Source organism: Plutella xylostella, chromosome 4 (assembly GCF_932276165.1).
Source record: "Plutella xylostella chromosome 4, ilPluXylo3.1, whole genome shotgun sequence".
In the NCBI taxonomy this organism is placed as follows: Eukaryota; Metazoa; Arthropoda; class Insecta; order Lepidoptera; family Plutellidae; genus Plutella; species Plutella xylostella.
In genome coordinates, this window is record NC_063984.1 from 11,948,604 (window position 1) to 11,971,170 (window position 22,567).

The window sequence follows — 22,567 nt, forward strand, 5'->3', positions numbered from 1 at the left end:
GGTCAATAAAAAGTCTACCTTCAACTGGTACCACTTGAGGTTAAAGCTAATGCAGGATATGAATTTTGACTCATGTTTGATGTTTTTTTTTTGTTAAGCAGACTCGACTGGATGAGTGCAGCTTTAGAATGAGAATCTCAATGAAGCCAGCTTCTACACTGGTCAGACTGGCTGAGCTGGATTGCAACCAGATGGTGCCGATGCAGTACCTCCAAGCTGTCTGCGCGCTGCTGTCTGCGCTGTCTGCGCGCTGCTGTCTGCGCGCTGCTGTCTGCGCTGTCTGCGCGCTGCTGTCTGCGCTGACTGCGCGCTGCTGTCTGCGCGCTGCTGTCTGCGCGCTGCTGACTACGCGCTGCTGACTGCGCGCTGCTGTCTGCGCTGTCTGCGCGCTGCTGACTACGCGCTGCTGACTGCGCGCTGCTGTCTGCGCTGTCTGCGCGCTGCTGTCTGCGCTGTCTGCGCGCTGCTGTCTGCGCGCTGCTGACTGCGCGCTGCTGACTGCGCGCTGCTGACTGCGCGCTGCTGACTGCGCTGTCTGCGCGCTGCTGTCTGCGCGCTGCTGTCTACGCTGTCTGCGCGCTGCTGTCTGCGCGCTGCTGTCTGCGCTGACTGCGCGCTGCTGTCTGCGCGCTGCTGTCTGCGCGCTGCTGACTGCGCGCTGCTGACTGCGCGCTGCTGTCTGCGCTGTCTGCGCGCTGCTGTCTGCGCTGTCTGCGCGCTGCTGTCTGCGCGCTGCTGACTGCGCGCTGCTGACTGCGCGCTGCTGTCTGCGCTGTCTGCGCGCTGCTGTCTGCGCGCTGCTGTCTGCGCGCTGCTGACTGCGCGCTGCTGACTGCGCTGTCTGCGCGCTGCTGTCTGCGCTGTATGCGCGCTGCTGTCTGCGAGCTGCTGTCTGCGCTGTATGCGCGCTGCGGTCTGGTGGTCGCGCAGGCAACCGCCTGACGCGGGTGCACAGCACGCATGCTGTGTGCGCATGATGCGCGCTACCGTTGGCCATAGACGGCTGACGTGGAAGATGCATTGTACAAAGTACAACTCTTATGCATGCATTAATGCAGGCATGTGCGACCTACTGACCAATATGATCTTAAATTATGCATTTTCTGTTAATTTAGCACATTGTTTGTCACTGCATTTGGTTGCCATGTAATTTTAGTTCTCAATAAACCATCTTAACGTACACCCGTCTTTTCACCTCTAACTACCTGACATTTACATAGTGCACCCACCCCCCCTTACATTTTTTTTGGTCCTTCGATTAAGGCCCTCGCGTCGCGTGTCGTGTACGTAAGGTCCGCGGAATCAAAACCAGTGACATTTATTGACATAAAACTTTGACATTTTCGTGCAAGTGATTGGACTGCAGTGCATTACTTCGGAGATAAGTTGGCGTTGTTGCAGAAACTCAAGTAAGATCTTTCCTTTTATAACTATTTCATTGCATACCTAATTCGACCAACATGGAAGGTCTATTAGAGAAGCAAGCCGCCGTCATGGAGGACATCAAGAGGATGTCGCGAAACATCAAAAAGGATCCTCGTGAACGAAAGACCCTTGAATATAGACAGGCGAGAGCTTCAAGGATAGATGAGCTCTGGCGTACATTCGAAGAGAATCATCAGCTTTTGATGCAGGAAGAGGATAAAACGCATCAATATTATACAGAAAATATTTATGATTTTGTTATGCAAATTAAGGACGAAATCGTTCAGCTTTTAAAACCTAAACCATTGACACCGCCGCCACCCCCGCCGGAGAAGAAAGTGACATTTGACATATTTATGGAAGCATCTGGAGAGGGTATTGACACTTTGCAAATAAAGGACGAGAAAGTTCTAGAGCTCATGAGGACTCAGAGAAGCAACTTTAGATCTTTAATCCGTCTTATTGACAGCTTACATCTTGACAATCTAGTAGAGAAATGGGAGATAGAGGACGAGATAAAATCTCTGAAAGGACGTTGGAATACCATTGACATCTTGCATTTGCAAATAGATAGCATTCTAGAGGGGAGGGATGATACCTATAACAATCAATATTTACTGCATGAAAAGTCATTTAAGGATATGAAAAAGCAACTGAACATGAAGTTGAATTTTGTTGACCATTCGCAACAAACTGCACCCAAAGTTGACATACCTATTTTCAGTGGGAATTATTCTCAGTGGCCTACATTTATGGACTTGTTCTCAGAAGCAATACACAAGAACCCTAACATGAGCAAGTCCCACAAAATGCAAATATTAAAGTGCAAACTGAAGGGAGAAGCGGAGCGTATCGTACAGCATCTACACATTAGTGCCGAGAATTATGACGCCTGCTGGGATCTGCTGACACATCGTTACAATAATTTGCAACTTCTTTTCACCAAACAAATACAATTATTTCTGAGACAGCCTAATGTAAAAACCCAATCTGCATTCGAAATCAAAAAGCTATTTGACACCTCTATGGAAGTAATACATGCCATTAATAACCTAGGCGTAGATACTATGAATTGGGATCCGATATTAGTGCACATTTTGTGTGAAAAGTTAGATACGCAAACTTACACCGACTACATGGAGTACAGAAAATCGCCGCGTCAGTTAGCGAAACTTCAGGAGTTTATGGATTTCCTAGAGGGAAAATTTACCGCCCTGGAGCCCGTGACAAAGAAAAAACCTGACAACATGACACTGCATAAACCATTTAATGACAACCAACAAAATTACCATCGGGAATACAGAACCAATTTTTCCAAGCCATCGTACAATAACGCAATGCATATTCAAGAACACAAGTCATCATGTTCCTTTTGTCGCCAAGACCACGATTTATTTAAATGCACCAAATTCCTAAGTATGTCACCTGATGTTCAATTAAAACATATGGCCCAATTTAACATATGTAAAAACTGCTTGTATTATCACTCTAAAAATTATTGCAAGTCAGAAAAACGATGTCGCGAATGCAACGCTGCACATAATACGTTGCTGCACAAGGCCTTTTCTATGAAACCAACGACATCCACTGCAACTAAAATGTCCCCAACATCAACACCATTTACACCAGGAAACCATCAAAAACGTAACGTACATTATGCTATAGGAAGCGATGACGAAATCATGTTAGCAACAGCCCTGTTAAAAGTGAAGGCCACGGATGGTACCTACATGACACTTCGAGCATTTATTGACCCCGGCTCTCAAGTTACTCTGATAACCGAGTCGGCGGCCCAAAAATTAGGATTGCAAAGGACTCAATACAACGCGTGCATAGCAGGAGTGGGTTCCGTGACAAACAAAAGCCGAGGAAAAGTAAACCTTACATGCATGTCCCGACACAACGACTTTACATTTGAAACAGATGCATTAGTCATGTCGCGCGTAGTAAGCAACTTGCCTAACGTAACTTTTGAGAAGAAGAATTGGTCGCATATCGAACATCTGACACTTGCGGACCCAGATTACAATATTTCACGATCAATTGACATTTTACTAGACGCTAGTGTGCATTCTCAAATCATAATGGGAGGATTGCTGACAGGCACAGATTTACAACCTTGTGCACAGCAGACAAAATTAGGATGGATTTTGTCAGGAGGAAGCGGTACGGGCAGAACTTACAACTGCCACGTCATTACAAATAATACAGATGACATCAAAAAATATTGGGAAATGGAGGAAATTACTGAAGCCAAAAATATGACATCTCAAGAGCAATACTGTGAGGACCTTTACGTCAGCACTACCAGACGTTTACAGAATGGACAGTATGAAGTACAGCTACCCATGGTGGCCGATTACAAAGAAAAGTTAGGAGAATCAAAGGGAAAAGCACTGGCCCAGTTCCATCGCCTGGAAAAGAAGCTTAGTAATAACACCGAATTATCTGACAGTTACAAGAAATTTATGCAGGAATATATTGATTTGGAACATATGAAAAAGAGCACAAGCCAATCGGACATCGAATGTTTTTTGCCGCATCATGGGGTAGTAAAACCCGACTCTACTACTACAAAACTCAGAGTAGTGTTCAATGCATCCTCAAAAACATCATCGGGACTCAGCCTTAACGACCTAATGGAATGTGGCCCAAAATTACATCAGGATTTACAAGCTGAACTGATTAGATGGCGCACGTATGAACATGTGTTTTCAGCAGACTGCGAGAAAATGTATAGGATGATATTAGTAGCAGAAAACATGCAACCATTGCAAAAGATATTATGGAGAAATGACATACACGAGCCGATTCAAGAATATGACCTTTGTACTTTGACATTTGGAGAAAAGGCAGCGCCGTACCTTGCTTTAAGAACGCTCAAGCAGTTAGCACAGGATGAGGCACATAAGTATCCGCTAGCAGCACAGGTGATTGAACGAGAGGTTTACGTGGATGACGTCATGAGTGGAGCACATTGCATTGCAACTGCATTAGAAAAACAACAACAACTTATTAACATGTTAAAAAGTGCAGGATTTAATTTACGCAAATGGTCCAGCAATCATCCAGCATTACTAGAGCATCTACCAGAAGATCAGAAAAATAAACCGATTGTATTCAAAGATAAGGAAACAACAAAAGCATTAGGTTTACAGTGGATTCCCCAATCAGACAAATTTACATTTAAAAATAAAAATAATGACACCAATGACAAACCGCTGACAAAAAGAATGCTTCTTTCGCAAATATCGAAGTTATTCGACCCCTTAGGCTGGCTAACCCCAATCACAATAAAGGCTAAATTGCTATTTCAAACAGTGTGGACAACAGTCGAGGGTTGGGATGATATCTTACCCGAATCATTAACCAAGGACTGGAGAAAACTGCAAGCTGACATGTATTTAATTGAAGCATTCCACATCCCAAGATGGGTAGGAAATTTGACAAAAAGTTTTGAAATCCACGGATTCTGTGATGCTTCGCAAAAGGTATTTGCGGCCGGGATTTGGATAAAAACACTGACAGACAATGGGGATACAATAGTCCGATTGCTAGTAGCAAAATCAAAACTTGCACCACTAAATAAAACTATCACGTTACCGCGCCTGGAACTATGTGCAACTGTTCTTTTGGCGCAGCTCATGACAAAAGCATTGGAAAATATTGATTACCATAGCCATAACATCACTGTGCATGCCTGGACCGACTCAATGATCGTCCTAGGATGGCTACAAGGCGACCCTAAAAAGTGGAAAAGTTTCGTAGCGAATAGAGTAAAACAAGTTACATCCGCCATACCTGCATCGTCGTGGCGCTACGTAAAGTCGAAAGAAAATGCTGTCGATTGTGCAACGAGAGGTCTAACACCAGCTCAGTTGCAGCATCATTCTCTCTGGTGGGAAGGTCCGCAATGGATAAAAAACCCCGAACTACAACTTCAAACTCCGATCGTAACATCAGCTGTTGACAATAACATACAAATGGAAGCTAAAAATAAACAAGTCAATTCAGCAAAACTGCAGCCGTCTGACATTGTACTCGAGCTACTATATCGCCATAGTAAGTTGAGTCATGTTACGCGAATCGTAGCGTGGATTCTAAGAAGCAAAATATCAAGGACAAACAAACCGGCATACCTCACATCAGCTGAGTTGACGAACGCTTTACATACGATCATTAGAAATGTGCAATTACATGAATTTGGAGATGACATAACCAGACTGAAAACTAAGCAAAACGTTAGCAGGAGAAGCCCCCTACTAAGTTTAAATCCGTTTTTAGATGAAAATGGAATACTGCGGCTAGGTGGAAGATTGACGAAATCAGCATTGCCAGATGACATGAAAAAACCAATCATACTTTCTAGCAAAAGCAGATTAACAGAGCTGATTATCAAACAAGCACACGAAGTACTTTTGCATGGCGGACCCCGATTGACACTGACATACCTACGCAGAAAGTATTGGATACTATCAGGTCATAGAACAGTGAAGAGTCAGCTTCATCGCTGTGTGACGTGCCGCCGATATAGCCCACAACAAAATAATCAGCTGATGGCAGACCTGCCAAAACCCCGCGTGACAATATCAAGGCCGTTCACCCATACTGGCGTTGACTATACAGGCCACGTTGAGGTTAAGGCTAACAAAGGCAGAGGAATACGCACATTGAAGGGTTACATTGCAGTCTTCGTGTGCCTAGCAACAAAAGCAATACACCTCGAAATGGTGACCGACCTTGACACACCCTCATTCTTGGCTGCATTTAAACGCTTTTGCGCCCGCAGAGGAAAACCAGAGGCATGCTATAGCGATCAAGGAACAAACTTTATTGGTGCAGACAGGATCCTGAAACAGCAATACCAAGATTGTTTAAAATGCATTGACACTACATTTTTAAAAGACGTCAGCGAGATGGGCGTGACATGGCATTTCAATGCTCCCGCATGGCCAACTGCAGGAGGCCTTTGGGAAGCTGCCGTTAAAAGCATGAAGTATCATTTGTATCGAGTCATCGGAAATCAAAAATTGACGTACGAGGAGTTTACCACTTTATTGTGCCAAATAGAGGCTTGTCTCAACTCAAGACCTCTTTGCACGTTGACTGAGGCCGACACAGAACTTGACATCTTGACACCAGGGCACTTTCTCATTGGTGGACCCATACACTCAGTAGCGGAACCGGAAACTGAGCAAATTGACATAAGGAAAAGGTGGCAATTAGTGAGGAAAATGAGTAATGACTTTTGGAAGACATGGTCGAACGAATATCTTACACAGCTGCAATCACGAAGCAAATGGAAGACGAGTCAAAAGGACTTACAGATAAATGACATTGTATGCATAAAAGAGGAGAACCTGCCCGCTGGCAGGTGGGGCATGGGGAGAGTGGTTGAAACCTTTCCCGGAACTGACAAACGCGTAAGAGTGGTTTTGCTAAAAACTGCAAGAGGATACCTAAAAAGACCTATCACAAAGTTGGCAAAACTACTGACAAATGACACTGACACTGACACCGAGGAAGAAGATGACACTACTCAGCAAAATAAACAGCAAAGAACGAGATGTACAAAAAAGAAAATAACAGTTGCAAGCTTACTTTGTTATGCATTTATGTTTTTCATGATGATTATAACACCAACATTGCAAGAAAATGTTACCTACTTTCAAATCACAGAACTGCAACCCAGCAAAATGCTATACTTTGACAAAATATCGGAACTACTACTAATCAGAGATGACTGGAAATTGGTTACATACTATAATATGAGCACCTATTGGCAAGGGATCAATGACATAGAAAATTACGTAATGCACATCAAAAACTTCGCCCGCAAACAAGAATATGACACCCACTCTGAATTAATTATCCGACAATTAGACCACGATATGAACGAGTTAATGTATTACAACTCCATTCTGCAATCTCATCACATTACAAGACGAAAGAGAGGCCTAATCAATGCAGTAGGTTCGGTCACAAATGTATTATTTGGGGTTCTGGATCAAGGATTCGCAGATAAATATGAGGAAGATATCGGAAAGATCCGTCAAAACGAGGAACATCTATTACAATTAATTAAAAACCAAACTACTATTTTCGAAGCTCAGCAAAATATCATAAAAAGAAACGAGGCGATAATGAACACACAATTTAAACTTATTTATAAACAGATAGAGGATATCAAGTTACGTATGAATGAATCAAAGGTGTTTTACGAACATCTCTACTACGTGTTAACGGCGAGTACTACAGCCGATCGCATTATTGCAAACCTAAAAGCTATACAACAATTTTTAATAAATACATTGACAAATATGTATCAAGGTCACGTTGATGTGCACCTCTTACCGCCAGAACAGTTAAAAGAGCACCTTAGCTTCGTATCAAAGCATGTACCTACAGATTTAACCTTACCAGATGTAAGGGATAACTTTATTTATATTTACAAACTACTGAGAGGACAGGTACGATTGACAAGGAACTATCTTATTATGGAAATAAAAATCCCACTGATGGCACATGACAAATATGAACTTGATAGAGTCGTGACTCTACCACATTATCAAGGAAAGAGTGTATTAAATACTTATGCAGCTACGGAGTATGTCGCATTTAATGTAATGAAAGGATTAATCATCCCTCTGAACGCAGAAGATATTTCGAGTTGTCTAATCCCAAACGATCAACAGATTTTTTGCAAGGTTAATCACCCACAGTATAATATGCAAGTGTCCAATTCAATATGTAATATCAATTTAAAAACAAACAAAGGCGTGACGTACTGCAATACGGAACGAACAGCTGATTGCAGTGATAAATGGGTCAAGTTACATGACGGTGACACTTGGTTGTACGCGTGCTGCAAAGAATGCTTAGTACGAATTATTTGCCCCGGAGCAATGACTTCAAAACGCTTACTCGGCAACGGACTCATCAAATTACATCAAGGTTGCGTTGTCAAAGGCGATGACTTCACTATTTATGCACATGACGAATTAAATAGCAGATTGATGGTGCAAAATTCTGTAATTGAGGTCCCGAAGATGTCACCTCTGAACGAGGTGATCAACACATCAATACCGACACAGGATTTCCAAATGGAAGTACACGACAAACAGTTTGACAAAATCAACGAAGACATTCAAACGTTGAAGGAGCAGTCTGCAATAGTTACAGTCTCATCGCATGATCTGCATCACTACATCATGATCTACGGAGTACTGACTTTCGGCGTTGTAGCAGTTATAGTGATTAGTTGTTACATGTGTAAAATTAAAGGGCAAATAAAGCAAAACAATCGTGACATTGAAATGAGTGCAGTGAGGCCCAACGCAATAAGTGTTAATGTGGATCAGTGTCGCGCTATGAGTCAATCTGTGTTAAGTGTAGATCAAGCTACGTCACCAATGATGAAAAGACTAGTAAAATTTGACAAAACATGAACAATTTGGACTAATTAATAATATAGAGACATTTAGAACAATAATTTAGATAATTTTAAGTGATTTACCTTTACGGACATATTTTTAGAAGTTTCTTGTTTTTATTGCATTTAAAGACTTTTTAACTTCCTTTTAAGTTATTATTTTAATCAGATTGTATTTGGCAATTAGTACTTACTACTTCATATTAGTTTAATTATTTTACTTCTATAGTTAACTTTTTTTAATAATTTTTTTTATAATTGTTGCATTATAAATTTAGTTACTATATTCTATTCTGGAGATGGGAGAATGTACAAAGTACAACTCTTATGCATGCATTAATGCAGGCATGTGCGACCTACTGACCAATATGATCTTAAATTATGCATTTTCTGTTAATTTAGCACATTGTTTGTCACTGCATTTGGTTGCCATGTAATTTTAGTTCTCAATAAACCATCTTAACGTACACCCGTCTTTTCACCTCTAACTACCTGACATTTACATAGTGCACCCCACCCCCCCTTACATGCATCGAGGGGCATTCACAAGTACTTCAAACCGCTCTCGACGGGATCTCACGCAGAAATGCGATGAGTGGCTTTGACTTTCATTCATAACTTTATTAATTTGTTTGAATGCTAACAAAGGTATTAACAATTATTTTTTGTTGTTAGTTTGTGTGCTAATCTAGCAGTCATAATGACATTGCTATTGTTTACAAAGGTGCTCAGTCCACTATGAGTATTGAATTTTTACCATTTATTTATGTGCCAATTTATCTCTCTGTTCGGGTTATGCCGACTCGAGTGCCTCTGCCCAAGTTGTTGGCAAGCCGACTCGTGTGCCTCTGCCAGTGCTAGATTTTTACTATTTATTTGTATGCCATTAATCTGTTGTTCAGGGTTATGCCGACTCGTGTGCCTCTGCCCAAGTTGTTGGCAAGCCGACTCGTGTGCCTCTGCCAGTGCTGAATTTTTACTATTTATTTGTATGCCAATTTATCTGTTGTTCAGGGTTATGCCGACTCGTGTGCCTCTGCCCAAGTTGTTGGCAAGCCGACTCGTGTGCCTCTGCCAGTGGTGAGGTTGGCAAGCCGACTCGTGTGCCTCTGCCAGTGGTTAGGGTGGCAAGCCGACTCGTGTGCCTCTGCCAGTGGTTAGGTTAGCAAGCCGACTCGTGTGCCTCTGCTAGTGGTGATGTTGGCAAGCCGACTCGTGTGCCTCTGCTAGTGGTGATTTTGGCAAGCCGACTCGTGTGCCTCTGCCAGTGGTTAGGGTGGCAAGCCGACTCGTGTGCCTCTGCCAGTGGTTAGGTTAGCAAGCCGACTCGTGTGCCTCTGCTAGTGGTGATGTTGGCAAGCCGACTCGTGTGCCTCTGCCAGTGGTTAGGGTGGCAAGCCGACTCGTGTGCCTCTGCCAGTGGTTAGGGTGGCAAGCCGACTCGTGTGCCTCTGCCAGTGGTTAGGGTGGCAAGCCGACTCGTGTGCCTCTGCCAGTGGTGAGGGTGGCAAGCCGACTCGTGTGCCTCTGCCCAATTAGAACAAAATGCAAAAAATACCCTTCTAATCACATCAATTGTTTACAGATTTTGAAGTGCTGAGTTTTGGATTGCCTAGAGCGTGGTGTTGAAGACTTTGAGAAGACGTTGCGGTCGAGGACGTCACGCCGTCAGGAAAGGCCGTGTTACAAATATAACTCCGAACCTCAGAATAATAACAGGAAGCAATCGTATTTACACCGCGACGACGTACTCTGTGGTCGGCAGATAAGCCATGGCGGGAAACGTCAAAAAGGAGATGTCAATGTCATTGTCAAGGAAGGAGGGAGTTGATTTGAATATGGAGTCGTGTTCTTGTATTTTCTGATTTAATTTGTTTGTTATTGATATAAATCCTCATGTTTTCAAGTTGTATTAATGATTTATGGTAAAACGAACCTATTTCACAAATGAGTTTACTTTTTGTGTCACCTTTTCCTTCTGGTTTTAACAATAGTCTATTACGATTAAGAAGCTATTAGGTACGTCCAACATATTCTTAATTTTCCCCCTCCCTCCCCAGGAAAGCGCCCTACTAGTCGAGCGCCGCGCGCGCCGCCTAGCGGGCTGGGCGGGCGGCGCGGGGGCAGGCCCGCGGGAGAAGTGCGCGCGCCTCACCGCCGCCGCCGCCGTGTTGGCTGTGGACCACGTCAGCCATGCTGTGGACTTGAGGAGGCCTGCTGTGGGGGTTAAAGAGCTACTGGCGAGGAGGTAAATATAATACTACATTAGCACCTATTTATACATAACTAAAAACCAGCGGTACAAACTCGCAACATGACATGAGCGAAGTCAAGGTAGGAGAGACCTTCTTCTAAGTACCTACGAGTGGGAGTGGTCACGTGAGCTGTGGACTTGAGACCCGCTGTAGGGATAAAAGAGCTACGAGCTACGTCGCGCGCGCCGCCTAGCGGGCTGGGCGGGCGGCGCGGGGGCAGGCCCTCGGGAGAAGTGCGCGCGCCTCACCGCCGCCGCCGCCGTGCTGGCCGTGGACCATGTCAGCCATGCCGTGGACTTGAGGAGACCCGCTGTGGGGGTTAAAGAGTTGTTGGCGAGGAGGTAAATACAGGGCAAAAGAGTATACTAAGCCGAAAGGGGGTACTCCGGGTGCTATTCTGAACAACTTTTGTTTCTACGAGTTTTGGAAATTCACCTAAACCTACACATAACTAACAACCAGCGCGATACGACCTCGCAACATGCGCGAAGTCAAGGTAGGATAGACCTTCTTCTTCTAAGTACCTACGAGTGGGAGTGGTCACGAGAGCCACGCTGTGGACTTCAGGAGACCCAGTGTAGGGGTAAAAGAGCTACTGGCAAGGAGGTAAGAGCCGTATAAGACCGGCTGTAGCCGTTATAATACTACTAACTAGGAGACGTAATGCGAGCTAGCAACGTCGACATTGCAGTCTATCTACGTATTTAAAAACCCGCATCTAAAACCGTTGAGTAAATAACAAAATCTAAGCATACATAGATTATGATAGACGCGAAAAGCTTGTACAGAAGTATACTTAACCTAAAATTAAATTAAATCTTAATTTCAGGACGGACTTCAAAATGGAAGACATAAAGAGATTGAAGCTGTAAGATGAAGAAGGAAATAATATGCATTTATTTACTATATTCCAATTAATACGTTAAGTTTATTGAATTTATCAACTTATAACCTAATTTATATAAAATTAAACAGTATTTTAGTAAAAAACCAACAGATTTTTATTTCAACATTTATTGTTCTTAAACTTTGTGTAGAGATATAGAAATTTGTGAATTGTGTCATTAATAAGATTATAAAACATTTACGGACAGTGGACAACATTCATACATAAATATTTAACAAGAAAATAACACCACATAGCAGTGCATCTATTAAATGTCATACAAATAAGGCACGCATACAAAATAGGGGGCTATTTGCATTGCTATAAATCACTTACATTTAATATAAATGTATGTACAAAATAGATTTCTGATGATCAATACTACATGCCATGCTTACACATTATCATTTACGACAATACCTAGTAAGTAACGTCTTGAACTTAAATCCTATTGCTCAAACATTGCATGAAAGTTTTTAATTCGTTGTTCTAATCTAATTCACCCGTTTGAACAGGATGAATTGAAAATACTACTCACAAAGCTGCAAATATACTCATCCCTCCCTACCCCCATACACACAAGACGTGTACAATACAACTAGCGCTTGCTGAATTAGACAACAGATAAAATACATCAGTGTACTAACATTATAAAAAATCTATTTTCAATATTCGGAGCAACATGTTTAAGTAGTAGTAGGGTGTATTATGTATAAATCATAATGTACGACTTCAAATGGACAATAATTCTTCCCTGTATTACACCACCTATGTATAGATTTTCAAATATAAAACATATTTATGTTGATATCAAATTATAAAACTAAGACTTAACACGAATTGGTTAAATTTAAATTCTTTTTTTATATTAATTACGTTAATTAGATATGTACCGACCCGACTCGTACCTCGTACTAATAAGTATATTTTAAAGTAGTAATAAGCTTTTTGAAAATATGTAAATTTTAATTGATTGATATTTAAATTGGTAAATCCCTTTTTGTATATCTCTAATTTATATTTAATTTTGTTTGCCTGATTATATTTATCATTGTTTTTATGATTTAAAATTAATTCTTTACAATAAAAATGTAGTAAGTAGATAAGTTATGAAATATGTGCAGGTACTCTAGGTGATAATGATACTATTATCGTTGTATACCGATTGTTATATATTATTATGTAATTATAACATTGCCGCCATGCAGACTTACACTTAAAGCGAAAAAGGATTTTATTTACATTAACTGTGCACCAAGTTGATTAAAAAACTCATTCCTAGTTATGTAACTAGGAATGAGTAGTACTTATTGATATATAACAAATAAATTCATCAGAAAAATAGAAAGTCACATAAAATAGATAATTTTATATAAAATGTCATGATTAAAGAAAGATTCATTATCCAAATTATTTAGATTTTTGATTCATCAAGAGAACATCATATTTCATAATGTCGAAAATTCTTTGGTTAGTCTTTTCCAAGCTGTCGTCAATAACCTTAATTATGAGTAAATTAAGTATAAAAAATGCATTAACAATACAAGAACGCGAATATTAATAGAAAGTAACAATTAAAACAAGTTTAGTTAATAAATCATTAGGTGAAGTAATACTTATTCTATACTCTTATTTTTCATTATAAAAATAGGAGCTGTTCCATATTTATGATTTATGTAATCCAGTAAATACTGATATGTATCTTTTTTATCTCGGGTAATACATATATACAATAACAGCCCCTATTTCTATTCGCGAATTAGTTGCAAACTGACCAAAAGACAGCGCTGTGCCAGGCGAGGGCCTAAAACATGTCTTCAAAAGCATTTTATAAATTCTTTAAACATCTTCGAACAAAGCGGTAGTGGAACCTTGAAACCCTTATTTTACACTGAATTCATGTTGACATACATTACACTTAACCATACCGATCTTTCCAATATCGATTGATCAATACTGTAAATAACTTTACTTCTCCAAAACAAATGAATATAAGCCGTTACTTTAAACACAATTGTAACTTCCTTAGAAAATTACACAATGTGGCTGAAAGATTCCACTACCCTTGTCCTCCTGTCCCCCCCCTCCCCTCTAGTACCCCTCTCTGGGCGTAGTGACGGCGCTAGTGGTCTGCTTGGAGACAACACGCGAGCCCTGCGCCAGCCCGCCCGCCTTCACCGCCTGGTACTTGAGGTAGCAGTCCGCCAGGTACGCCGCGCATGCGCCGTAGCCGAAGAACTGAGGGCAGAGGGGTTATTAGTTAGATTGGTTGATTGGCGTAGACCTATCGGAATTAACTCTAGCATTTTCAGCCAAAAATCGTTCACTGCTCTCTGTCTTTTCCCTGTCGGCTTTCCATATCCAGTCCTTCATCACCTAAGACACTAGAAATGAGCATACTTCTCTTTTCAATACCGTCAGACTTTAAACGGAACAACTGTTAGTTTATTATCTATATTATCTTGGTGGAGGATAAATGATTCATAATTGCGGTTCTTTTTTTGGCTGTTTGATTTATTTTGATTAGCAAGATGTTTGATGCTGATAGTAGTAGTGCAAATTAATTAAAAGATAACATTCTAAATCATCAATAAAGCACAGTACCGAACGTAGCAATATTGTGTACTCGTAGGTACTTATTATAGTTGCTTATCATTATCACTCCATGTATTTTCGGTCATTCACGCTGCACGCTATCAAACAACTAAATTCCCGGAAACATTCTGATTCACAGCAGAATTATACAAACAATACTTCAGTTATGAATCCAAGTGTGTTGATGAATATCTCGAATCCCAATCTGATGATGACTTTGGTTAAAGTCCAGCAGTGGATGATTTGGATGAATAATATCTAACGAAAAAAAAACAACTTCGAAAAACCACTAAAAAGTAACGTTAGTAAAGAACGTTCCTGCTTAGGTATATTTTTACTGTCACAAAGAATTGGTGTAAATTATTTCTTACTTTTTTGTATTTTTTTAAGTCAGTTTTTAATATTTTTTTTATTATTATTTTGTTATTTATTATATAATATAATGCATATAATTAAGCAGTATGTACCTATACACAAGGTATAGTACCTTGTGTATAGGTACATACTGCTTAATTTGTTTGATAAGGAAAAATGTTGGATGTAAAATTTTAACACGCAAAATACACAAGAATGTTAATAGAATTTTCTTTGTAACATAAATAACGTTACAGAAGTACCATGAACTTATAAATAGCAATAAAATCAATGACCAGAAAACAAACACAATAAAAATTTACGGGACGGTGGACTGCCTGCACTTCAACAATGGCTTTATCCATCAAGCAGCTTGTGTCTATTTCAATAGTTTTAAATATATGTGTCGCTTGGAAGCCTATAACCCTATACAGTGATTTTGGTTCTTCAATTGATCAAGAATTCTTTATCAAAGTTTATCCATGGATCGTTAACAATATGGGCCACGAAATTAGAGTCTCCTACAATTTCATTGGCAGCGGCTTAGACAGTAGCCGACTGATGTGTGCTCTTCGGAACATAAAGAACATTCTTTACGAAAGCCAATTTCTCATGTGCGCAGCTAATTTGTATTTTTTACGGAGAGAATATGACGTTTTTTACCACTGCATACCTGATGGAATTGACGTCCCACTGAAGCCGTATAGTACGTGCGTGCAAAAACAAGGACCATCATTGGTCAGACAAAGCATGAAGACGCTTGACAGGATTCAAAATAGTAAAAATACTCCTCTGATCGATTTGGGACACAGGCAATACACTAGCTATAAGACTTTTGATAATGCTGCCATGATACTTGAAACAATTTGCAAACTTTTTGGACGAAACAGGCCTATAAGATGCGATAACCCTTCCGTACTACCGACTGGCTACTCGTCATCTGAATAGGAACTTACTTGTAAACTATTCTGCCGTCAATAGCGTAAACGCAGTACAATTTAGGCGGTTTCGAGAAAAACGCGGTCAAAGGTTTGTGGTGATATTCTTCCATATTTTTTTTTATCACATCTTGACGGTTTATACCTTAAATCATTGGTACTCAACCTTTTTTATATAAGGGCCACAAATACGTTTAAGTCATGGTGTTGCGGGCCGCAAGCAATTTTTTTAACTATTATAAAGCGATGTAAACTATCGAATAATAATATAAAAAAAACACATGCATATACCTACAGCATATACTTTGTGTTAAAAGTATCGGGATTAGATAAATAAAACAAAAAATGATTGTTATTCATCCAAATTTCTTTTATCACCTTCAAAGTATGCTCCTTCAGAAACGATACACATACGCCAGTTTGTTAAAGATGATAATGATTAAATTAAAGATTTTATGAACTTTTGAACTTTGTATTACTGATTTTACTTTACAGTCGTATTTAAGAGTAGTTAGGCTAGCGATTAAGTGCACGTCTTGCTTGCGCGGTGGCTCTGATCGGTTCATAATAACGTTAGTAACACAGCCTTAAACGCCATAACATTTTTTTAAACGCTGTTTCCAGAGTTATGTTTAGTATTTAATTCACACAACTCTGGTAACAGCGTTTAAAAAAATGTAGTGATGATTAGATAATTCGTTGGCGTATGTGCATCGTTTCTGAAGGAGCTAACTTTGAAGATGATAAAAGAAATTTGGATGAATAAGAAACATATTTTGTTTTATGGATAAAATCCCGATAGGTACTTTTTACACAAAATGTATATTCTCTATTATCTCTCATGGCACGCGGGCCACTGATAAAGGCCCGGCGGGCCGCAGTTTGAGTATAGCTGCCTTAAATAAAAGAAGACCTTTGCCCCCATCTGTCACTCAATTTTAGACCAAAACTTTGCAATATAACGGCACAATAAACTTATTCTAAGTATATCCTAAAATATCCTGAAGGAGGATACTTAGCATTAATACAGTAAGTACGTATTTTATTTCATTTATGCTAATTTACCATACAACGTTATAATGAAATTTATAGTGGTTATCCTGATTTCACCACGAGTTTTGCTTCTCCTCTAAAACACATCCTCAAAATCCACATTAGAAACTACATCAACACAATCATTTTAAATTATTTTATATTGTTTATTATTGTTATAAGTAGGTAGAGCCTGACTACCCAAAATTTAAAAAAAATATATGTAGTATCACTGTCTTATGAAGGTAGAACGAAGAACGTAGTACAGGAGCAACTGAACCAGTGGCGAGACACCCTAGAGAGTGTGGGATTGAGACTGAGTAGGACCAAAACAGAATATGTGTTCTGTCAATTCGGAGGGCCTACTTCAGCTGCGTCGATATCTCTGGGTACCTCGCCACTGGCAGTAGGTGAGGATTTCCGATACCTCGGTTCCCTTCTACAGAGTGATGGAAGTATTGACAGGGATGTGACGAGACGAATGAATGCGGGATGGATGAAATGGAAACAACTCACCGGCACGACGTGTGATCGCAGGATGCCAATTAAGATCAAAGGCAAAATATATAAAAGCGTCATAAGGCCGGTGATGTTGTATGGGGATGAGTGCTGGGCAACCAAAGTATGCGATGAGAAAAGGATGCATGTGACAGAGATGAGAATGTTGAGATGGATGTGTGGTGTGACAAGAAAAGATAGAATACGAAATGAATATATAAGGTACCGCGTACCGCGATTTAAGTACCTGGGGCACTGGGTATCCGAGTCGCAATCAGATGATTGGGACATTGAGAGGGAGCGTAGGGCGTTGGCAGTCAGAAGTAACATGCTGATCCGTAGGTTTGCAAGATGTACAAAGAGTGTAAAAATCACATTATTTAGGGCCTATTGCCAATCCTTTTACACTTGCGCCCTGTGGATCAGCTTTACTCAAAAGGCTTACAACGCCCTACGCGTTCAATATAATAATGCGTTCAGGATGCTGTTGGGGCTGCCTCGGTACTGCAGCGCGTCAGGGATGTTCGCCGAGGCACACGCTGATGGATTTCATGCCATCATGAGGAAGCGAGTAGCCTCCCTGATGCGGCGGGTGCGTGCCAGCACCAACAGCCTCCTGACCACTATAGCAGAGAGAGTAGACAGTCCGCTGCTACGATCTTTGATGTGTGCACATGTTATGCCGTGTAAATGGGCGGCTAAATAATTTACCTATTTAATTATTATATGTCATTTTAATTTAATTTAATTGAATACCATTACTAACATAATTTTTAAGTTCATTGTTACTAACAAAATATGGATCAATCCGAAATAAATGATTTATTTATATTTATTTATTATAAGGGGAAGTATGAAAGTGGCTCCTATAGTGGAGAAGTTGAAAAGCCATCGCCATTCTTGGTTTGGGCATGTCATGAGAAGAGAAGATAACTGTTATGTTACAAAAAAAGGGTTGGAAATGAGACCTGAAAGAAGGCGTAAGAGGGGAAGACCAAGAAAGACGTGGCTTGATTGCGGCACGGCTGTACCATCCTTTTCTCGAAGCAATTCAGGCCATTTTCGACCCCCTGTAACTTCCTTGTGGATAAAACTAGAAGACTGAATTTTCAGTAACCATGTAGGCATTATAAAGACACGGTATATTTCAAATTTAATTCAATTTAAATCAGTACTTTAAAAATTAAAACGGGTCAAAGTTTCTTAATTTTGTCTCACTCACTCACTCACCGATCATAAAAATTCTAAGGCACTTCTAGCAGACCTAGAAGCTTCAAATTTGGAATGTAAGTAGTGCTTGGTGTATGAATCAAGGAAAATCTAAAATATTGGGGGAGGGGGGTGTCGAGTAAAATTTTTCAATTTTTTTCCAGTTTTGTAGGTAGGTACATAACTGCTTAAATAACTTCATAAATATAGGCGCACGATAGTGCCCTTGCCAAATCGAGCAAAAAATTCCCGTCATGTACCGAAAAAAAATATTAAAACTGTCTAAAAAATACAAAAAGAAATGAGATGCCATCAAAAACAATACTTGTCAAAAAAAACAAGTCTCGCAACTCAGTTGTTCTACGATAAAAAGTTGTGAGATCCATGTAATACCAAGTCATATCCATGTAATACTTAATAAGCGACTTCCTGTCTTAATATATTGACTTGGTCATCGCACTAAATAATTTAATTAACACGTGTTTTCATGCGATGGCCGAGTCAATATATTAAGACAGGAAGTCGCATATTAAGTATTACATGGATATGACTTGGTATTACATGGATCTCACAACTTTTTACCGTAGAACAACTGCGGCTGTCCAATTTCAAAACACAGTAACAGCCAAGAGACAAAATGTTCAGGAGAGCCAAAAAACGTTTCTGTCCCTTCATTTCAATGCCCTGGTAAAACAATGATACATATCTAAACGAATGTAAGCTTAAAAGAACCGGCAGAACCTAGGCTTTACATACAATACTATTTCATTTAAATATGACTAATATTGTTGCTGTAATGCACAAAAGAAAACACTAACTAGGTTTTAAATGGTTTTCTCACCCTAAAACCGCCCTCACTGACCATTTTATAACCTAGTAAGAGCCATTATTGTGTAATTTAAGACAAGTAAAGTATATTGAAATTGCAATAATAACGTAATAATTTATATGTTTTTTTTATTTTTTTATATGTTTTGGATCTTTCGCATAATATAAATCAAATTTTGCAGCACTTTTACACGACCGCACTAAGTAATACGAGTAGCTGAAATACCGGCATATTTTTAAGTTTTATCTAAATTAACCAAATCGCCATATTAAGAAGGCATGTCTGACACGAACATTATTTATGGCTGCCTTAAATTAGACAATATTTTCTAAATTTTGAGCTAAAATTAGTTTACAATGTTTGAGTTTTTTTTGGTTTATGCAAAATAGGGCTAGTAGAATAATTCTGACGAGAAAGGTCTCTATGGCTTTTATAAAGAAGACAAAATTTCCTTATGTTCTACTTTTAATTCACCTCTCTAGGTCTCATTGGTTCAAAGATACAGGTTCTGAAATATCTGATATTTTTTCGAAAAAAGTGTTTGTAATAATGTATGCCATTTGTGACTTACTAAAATTAACGGGCAAAAATTGACCTTTGCTGACCATTTCAAAACCTAGTAAGCGCCATTGACAATTTTAAAACCTAGTAAGTCATTTTCACTTACTGTGTTTTAAAATGGTTGGTGGCTCTTACTGTGTTTTAAAATGGTTTTCGTGGCATTTTTGTTTTCGCAGGGTGGAGTTACTAGGTTTTTAGAAATTTTATTTTCGTTTCTAAGCTGTTTTTTGATATTCTGACAATGCAGGAATCTGCGGAATCGCCTAAAATAATGTATAAATCAAAGACCCGTTTTTTTTTAAAGTTGGCGCTTACTGTGTTTTGAAATTGGACAGCCGATTACTGAGTTGCGAGACTTGGTTTTTTTGACAAGTATTGTTTTTGATGGCATAATGTTGTCAAATACTATTTTCAAGTACCTACCTATCTTTTTACACTATGTATTTTACCTTTTATTTCGCTATAACTACAAAAACAAGAGAGCACACTCACCGCAGCGGCCTCATGCGCGGAGTCGTACACCGACACGGCGAGCGAGGAGGCCAGCAGGTAGAAGAAGGCCCACAGCCCGCAGAACACGAACTCGATCTTCAGCCACGGGATGCGGTAGAACTTCTCCACGAAGTGGAACAGGTACAGCCCGAGCAGGATGCCCGTGAACCAGAACGCCACCATCGAGATCCAGGAGAAGAAGGCGCCCTTGCCGTTGTTGTTGAACCGCGAGCACTGGATGCAGATGAACCCGAGCAGCGACAGCAGCTGGAAGTGAGGGTTAGTTAGTTGTGTAAAGTAGTTTTTGTTTGTGGTTGTTTTATGCCTACTCCCTATAAGTTTCTAATTTCATAACTACACATTTCATGAATTTTATTCCTCATTTATGGATAGGATAGCTAGATTGGATTTACCTAGACTGCTTTTTCCCAAGCTGGAAATCCCTATATATAAGAAACTTGAAATCTAATCCTAAATGAACTTAAAATGAATAAAAAAATTCTTGAACTCCATTTGACTGTGGGATCTATTGCGCGTACATATTGAGTGTACATTGCGTTACATTTGAAACCCCTTTGTTTGAGTCCATGGCATAACTTTGTTCAACATTATTTAGCTTCTAATCTCTGACTTCTCATTTCTTAATCTTTATACAGTCATACTATAATTATGTATGTAAAAACTCCATCATGTTCAATCCAGGTGCATGCTCCTGGCCCTGTAGCACAGGTCACTATTAAAATGTGACAAGAGTTCTCCCTCGCGCGCGCTCTTGGGGCTGCGCGATGTGAGTGAGCACGGACAACTAATAAATTCATCTCTCATACTCATGACCAAGCTAAAAACTACATATGGAAAGACGCAAGTAAAAACGAAAGCTCACCACTTGTGCGGCCTTGAGTGCGCCGGGCCAGGTGCGGATGTAGGTCTTGTCGAAGCGGATGTTGGTCTGCACGCTTGTGCTGGATGTCACCGTGGTGGTGGTCGTGTGCTGCCCTGGGAACCCTGCTTCCGCCATCTTTGTTTATCTGCCAACAGTAGTTGTAACTAAGTATTCATAAGTTTTTTAAAAATATGTTGCTGTTTTTTGGGGTAAAAAGTTGTAACACATCCTATCATTATAGTAAATAGTTTTTTTCGTATTGTTTGAATTCTGTATCATTTTTAAATCTCTATTAGTCATAAAAAGATTTTGGAATATTATAAACAAGAAAAAGCAAACTTGCTGTTATTAAGTAAGTAAGTAGGTACTTAGGTAGGTAGTTTCAAAATAATTTAAGTGTCCTATTCTCCTTACCAAAACTGTATGTTGAATTTCTTAGTAATATACATTGATTAGTGGTTCATCTATCAATAGGGAGCACATCCTTGCCTCTGCATCTATTTTTTATTTCCCCCAGAAGGGAAACTATGCACAAAGTAAACACTACTTTAAAGACCTAAGGAAATAATATAAAATAGTAACTCACACTGTCAGTAGGTATAGCTAAAGGCGTCTATTCGATCTAAGTACTTAAACCTAATTATTATAAATAATTACCTGCAAGAGAAAGTGAACAGTTACTGTGACTTTTACATAATATCGGTATTGTTAAACCGGTCATTACCAAACAATATTATGTGAAAATGAGGACGACTAGACTAGCCCACCCGGGCTAGGACCACCCGTCATCACCGAAAATAGCAATTATTGAGCAATTCCCTGGACAAATAATGGGGGCAATAATATGAATGAACACTTTATACTAAATAAAATGGACTTACCTGAGTTTATAGCTGAAACACTGTGAAAACCAACACTTTTCCTTATCTATATACGGTTTAAAAGTAGGCGTATCAGTAAGAGCAATCAGTATTAGCAATAAAATAGTAAATGATTGATTGTGTTGTGAAAAAGAGTGAAGAAATTAAGTCCAAAACGTCACTGCAATGTCACCGTCTGCCTGATGACTGATGTCAAAATATTTTGGTTCTGTGAACTGACATATCAAAACAGCATGCATTGTCCCCAACTTCATAACTTTTTACTCGTTTATCGCATCCAATCAAGATCCAATCTAA

The 22,567-nt window shown here is 39.8% G+C and overlaps 3 protein-coding genes and 1 long non-coding RNA gene across 5 annotated transcripts in view; 3 read left to right on the forward strand and 1 right to left on the reverse strand.

Annotated features, from left to right (window-relative positions):
• LOC125490629 overlaps positions 1–10,856 on the forward strand; it is a 12,089-nt gene extending 1,233 nt beyond the window's left edge. The window contains exon 2 of the long non-coding RNA XR_007267798.1: positions 10,443–10,856. This is a non-coding gene — a long non-coding RNA (uncharacterized LOC125490629). The remainder of the gene's footprint in view (positions 1–10,442) is intronic.
• LOC105395818 (conserved oligomeric Golgi complex subunit 4) overlaps positions 1–12,237 on the forward strand; it is a 25,339-nt gene extending 13,102 nt beyond the window's left edge. The window contains exons 13-14 of the mRNA XM_048630406.1: positions 10,918–11,105; positions 11,942–12,237. Coding sequence (XP_048486363.1) covers positions 10,918–11,105; positions 11,942–11,984 — 231 coding nt within the window. The 3' untranslated portion in view covers positions 11,985–12,237. The remainder of the gene's footprint in view (positions 1–10,917; positions 11,106–11,941) is intronic.
• Positions 12,111–22,456, reverse strand: LOC105394304 (plasmolipin). 2 transcript variants are annotated; one of them, XM_011566184.3, is made up of 4 exons: positions 22,271–22,456; positions 21,390–21,534; positions 20,507–20,773; positions 12,111–14,236 (listed from the first exon to the last, which is right to left on the reverse strand). In XM_011566184.3, the coding sequence occupies exons 2-4, from the start codon at positions 21,522–21,524 to the stop codon at positions 14,090–14,092; spliced, it is 549 nt and encodes a 182-aa protein (XP_011564486.1). In that variant the 5' UTR covers positions 21,525–21,534; positions 22,271–22,456; the 3' UTR covers positions 12,111–14,089. The 2 variants fall into 2 exon arrangements, with proteins under 2 accessions (XP_011564486.1, XP_011564487.1); XM_011566185.3 differs by lacking the exon at positions 22,271–22,456 and adding an exon at positions 22,047–22,190.
• Positions 15,252–16,158, forward strand: LOC125490616. Its single transcript, XM_048630432.1, has one exon. It carries the CDS (start codon positions 15,299–15,301, stop codon positions 15,893–15,895), a length of 597 nt encoding a protein of 198 aa, XP_048486389.1. The 5' UTR covers positions 15,252–15,298; the 3' UTR covers positions 15,896–16,158.
• Positions 22,457–22,567: the final 111 nt, after the last annotated feature.

What these genes read in the sequence shown, in the direction of transcription:
- LOC105394304 (XM_011566184.3), bottom strand. Translation starts at nt 21,524, where the DNA reads ATGGCGGAAGCAGGGTTCCCAGGGCAGCACACGACCACCACCACGGTG. An exon ending in CACTCAAGGCCGCACAAGTG is followed by an intron (nt 20,774 to 21,389) that starts GTGAGCTTTCGT and finishes CCTCACTTCCAG; the next exon opens with CTGCTGTCGCTGCTCGGGTT. An exon ending in CCGCGCATGAGGCCGCTGCG is followed by an intron (nt 14,237 to 20,506) that starts GTGAGTGTGCTC and finishes CTCTGCCCTCAG; the next exon opens with TTCTTCGGCTACGGCGCATG.
- LOC125490616 (XM_048630432.1), top strand. Translation starts at nt 15,299, where the DNA reads ATGGCTTTATCCATCAAGCAGCTTGTGTCTATTTCAATAGTTTTAAAT.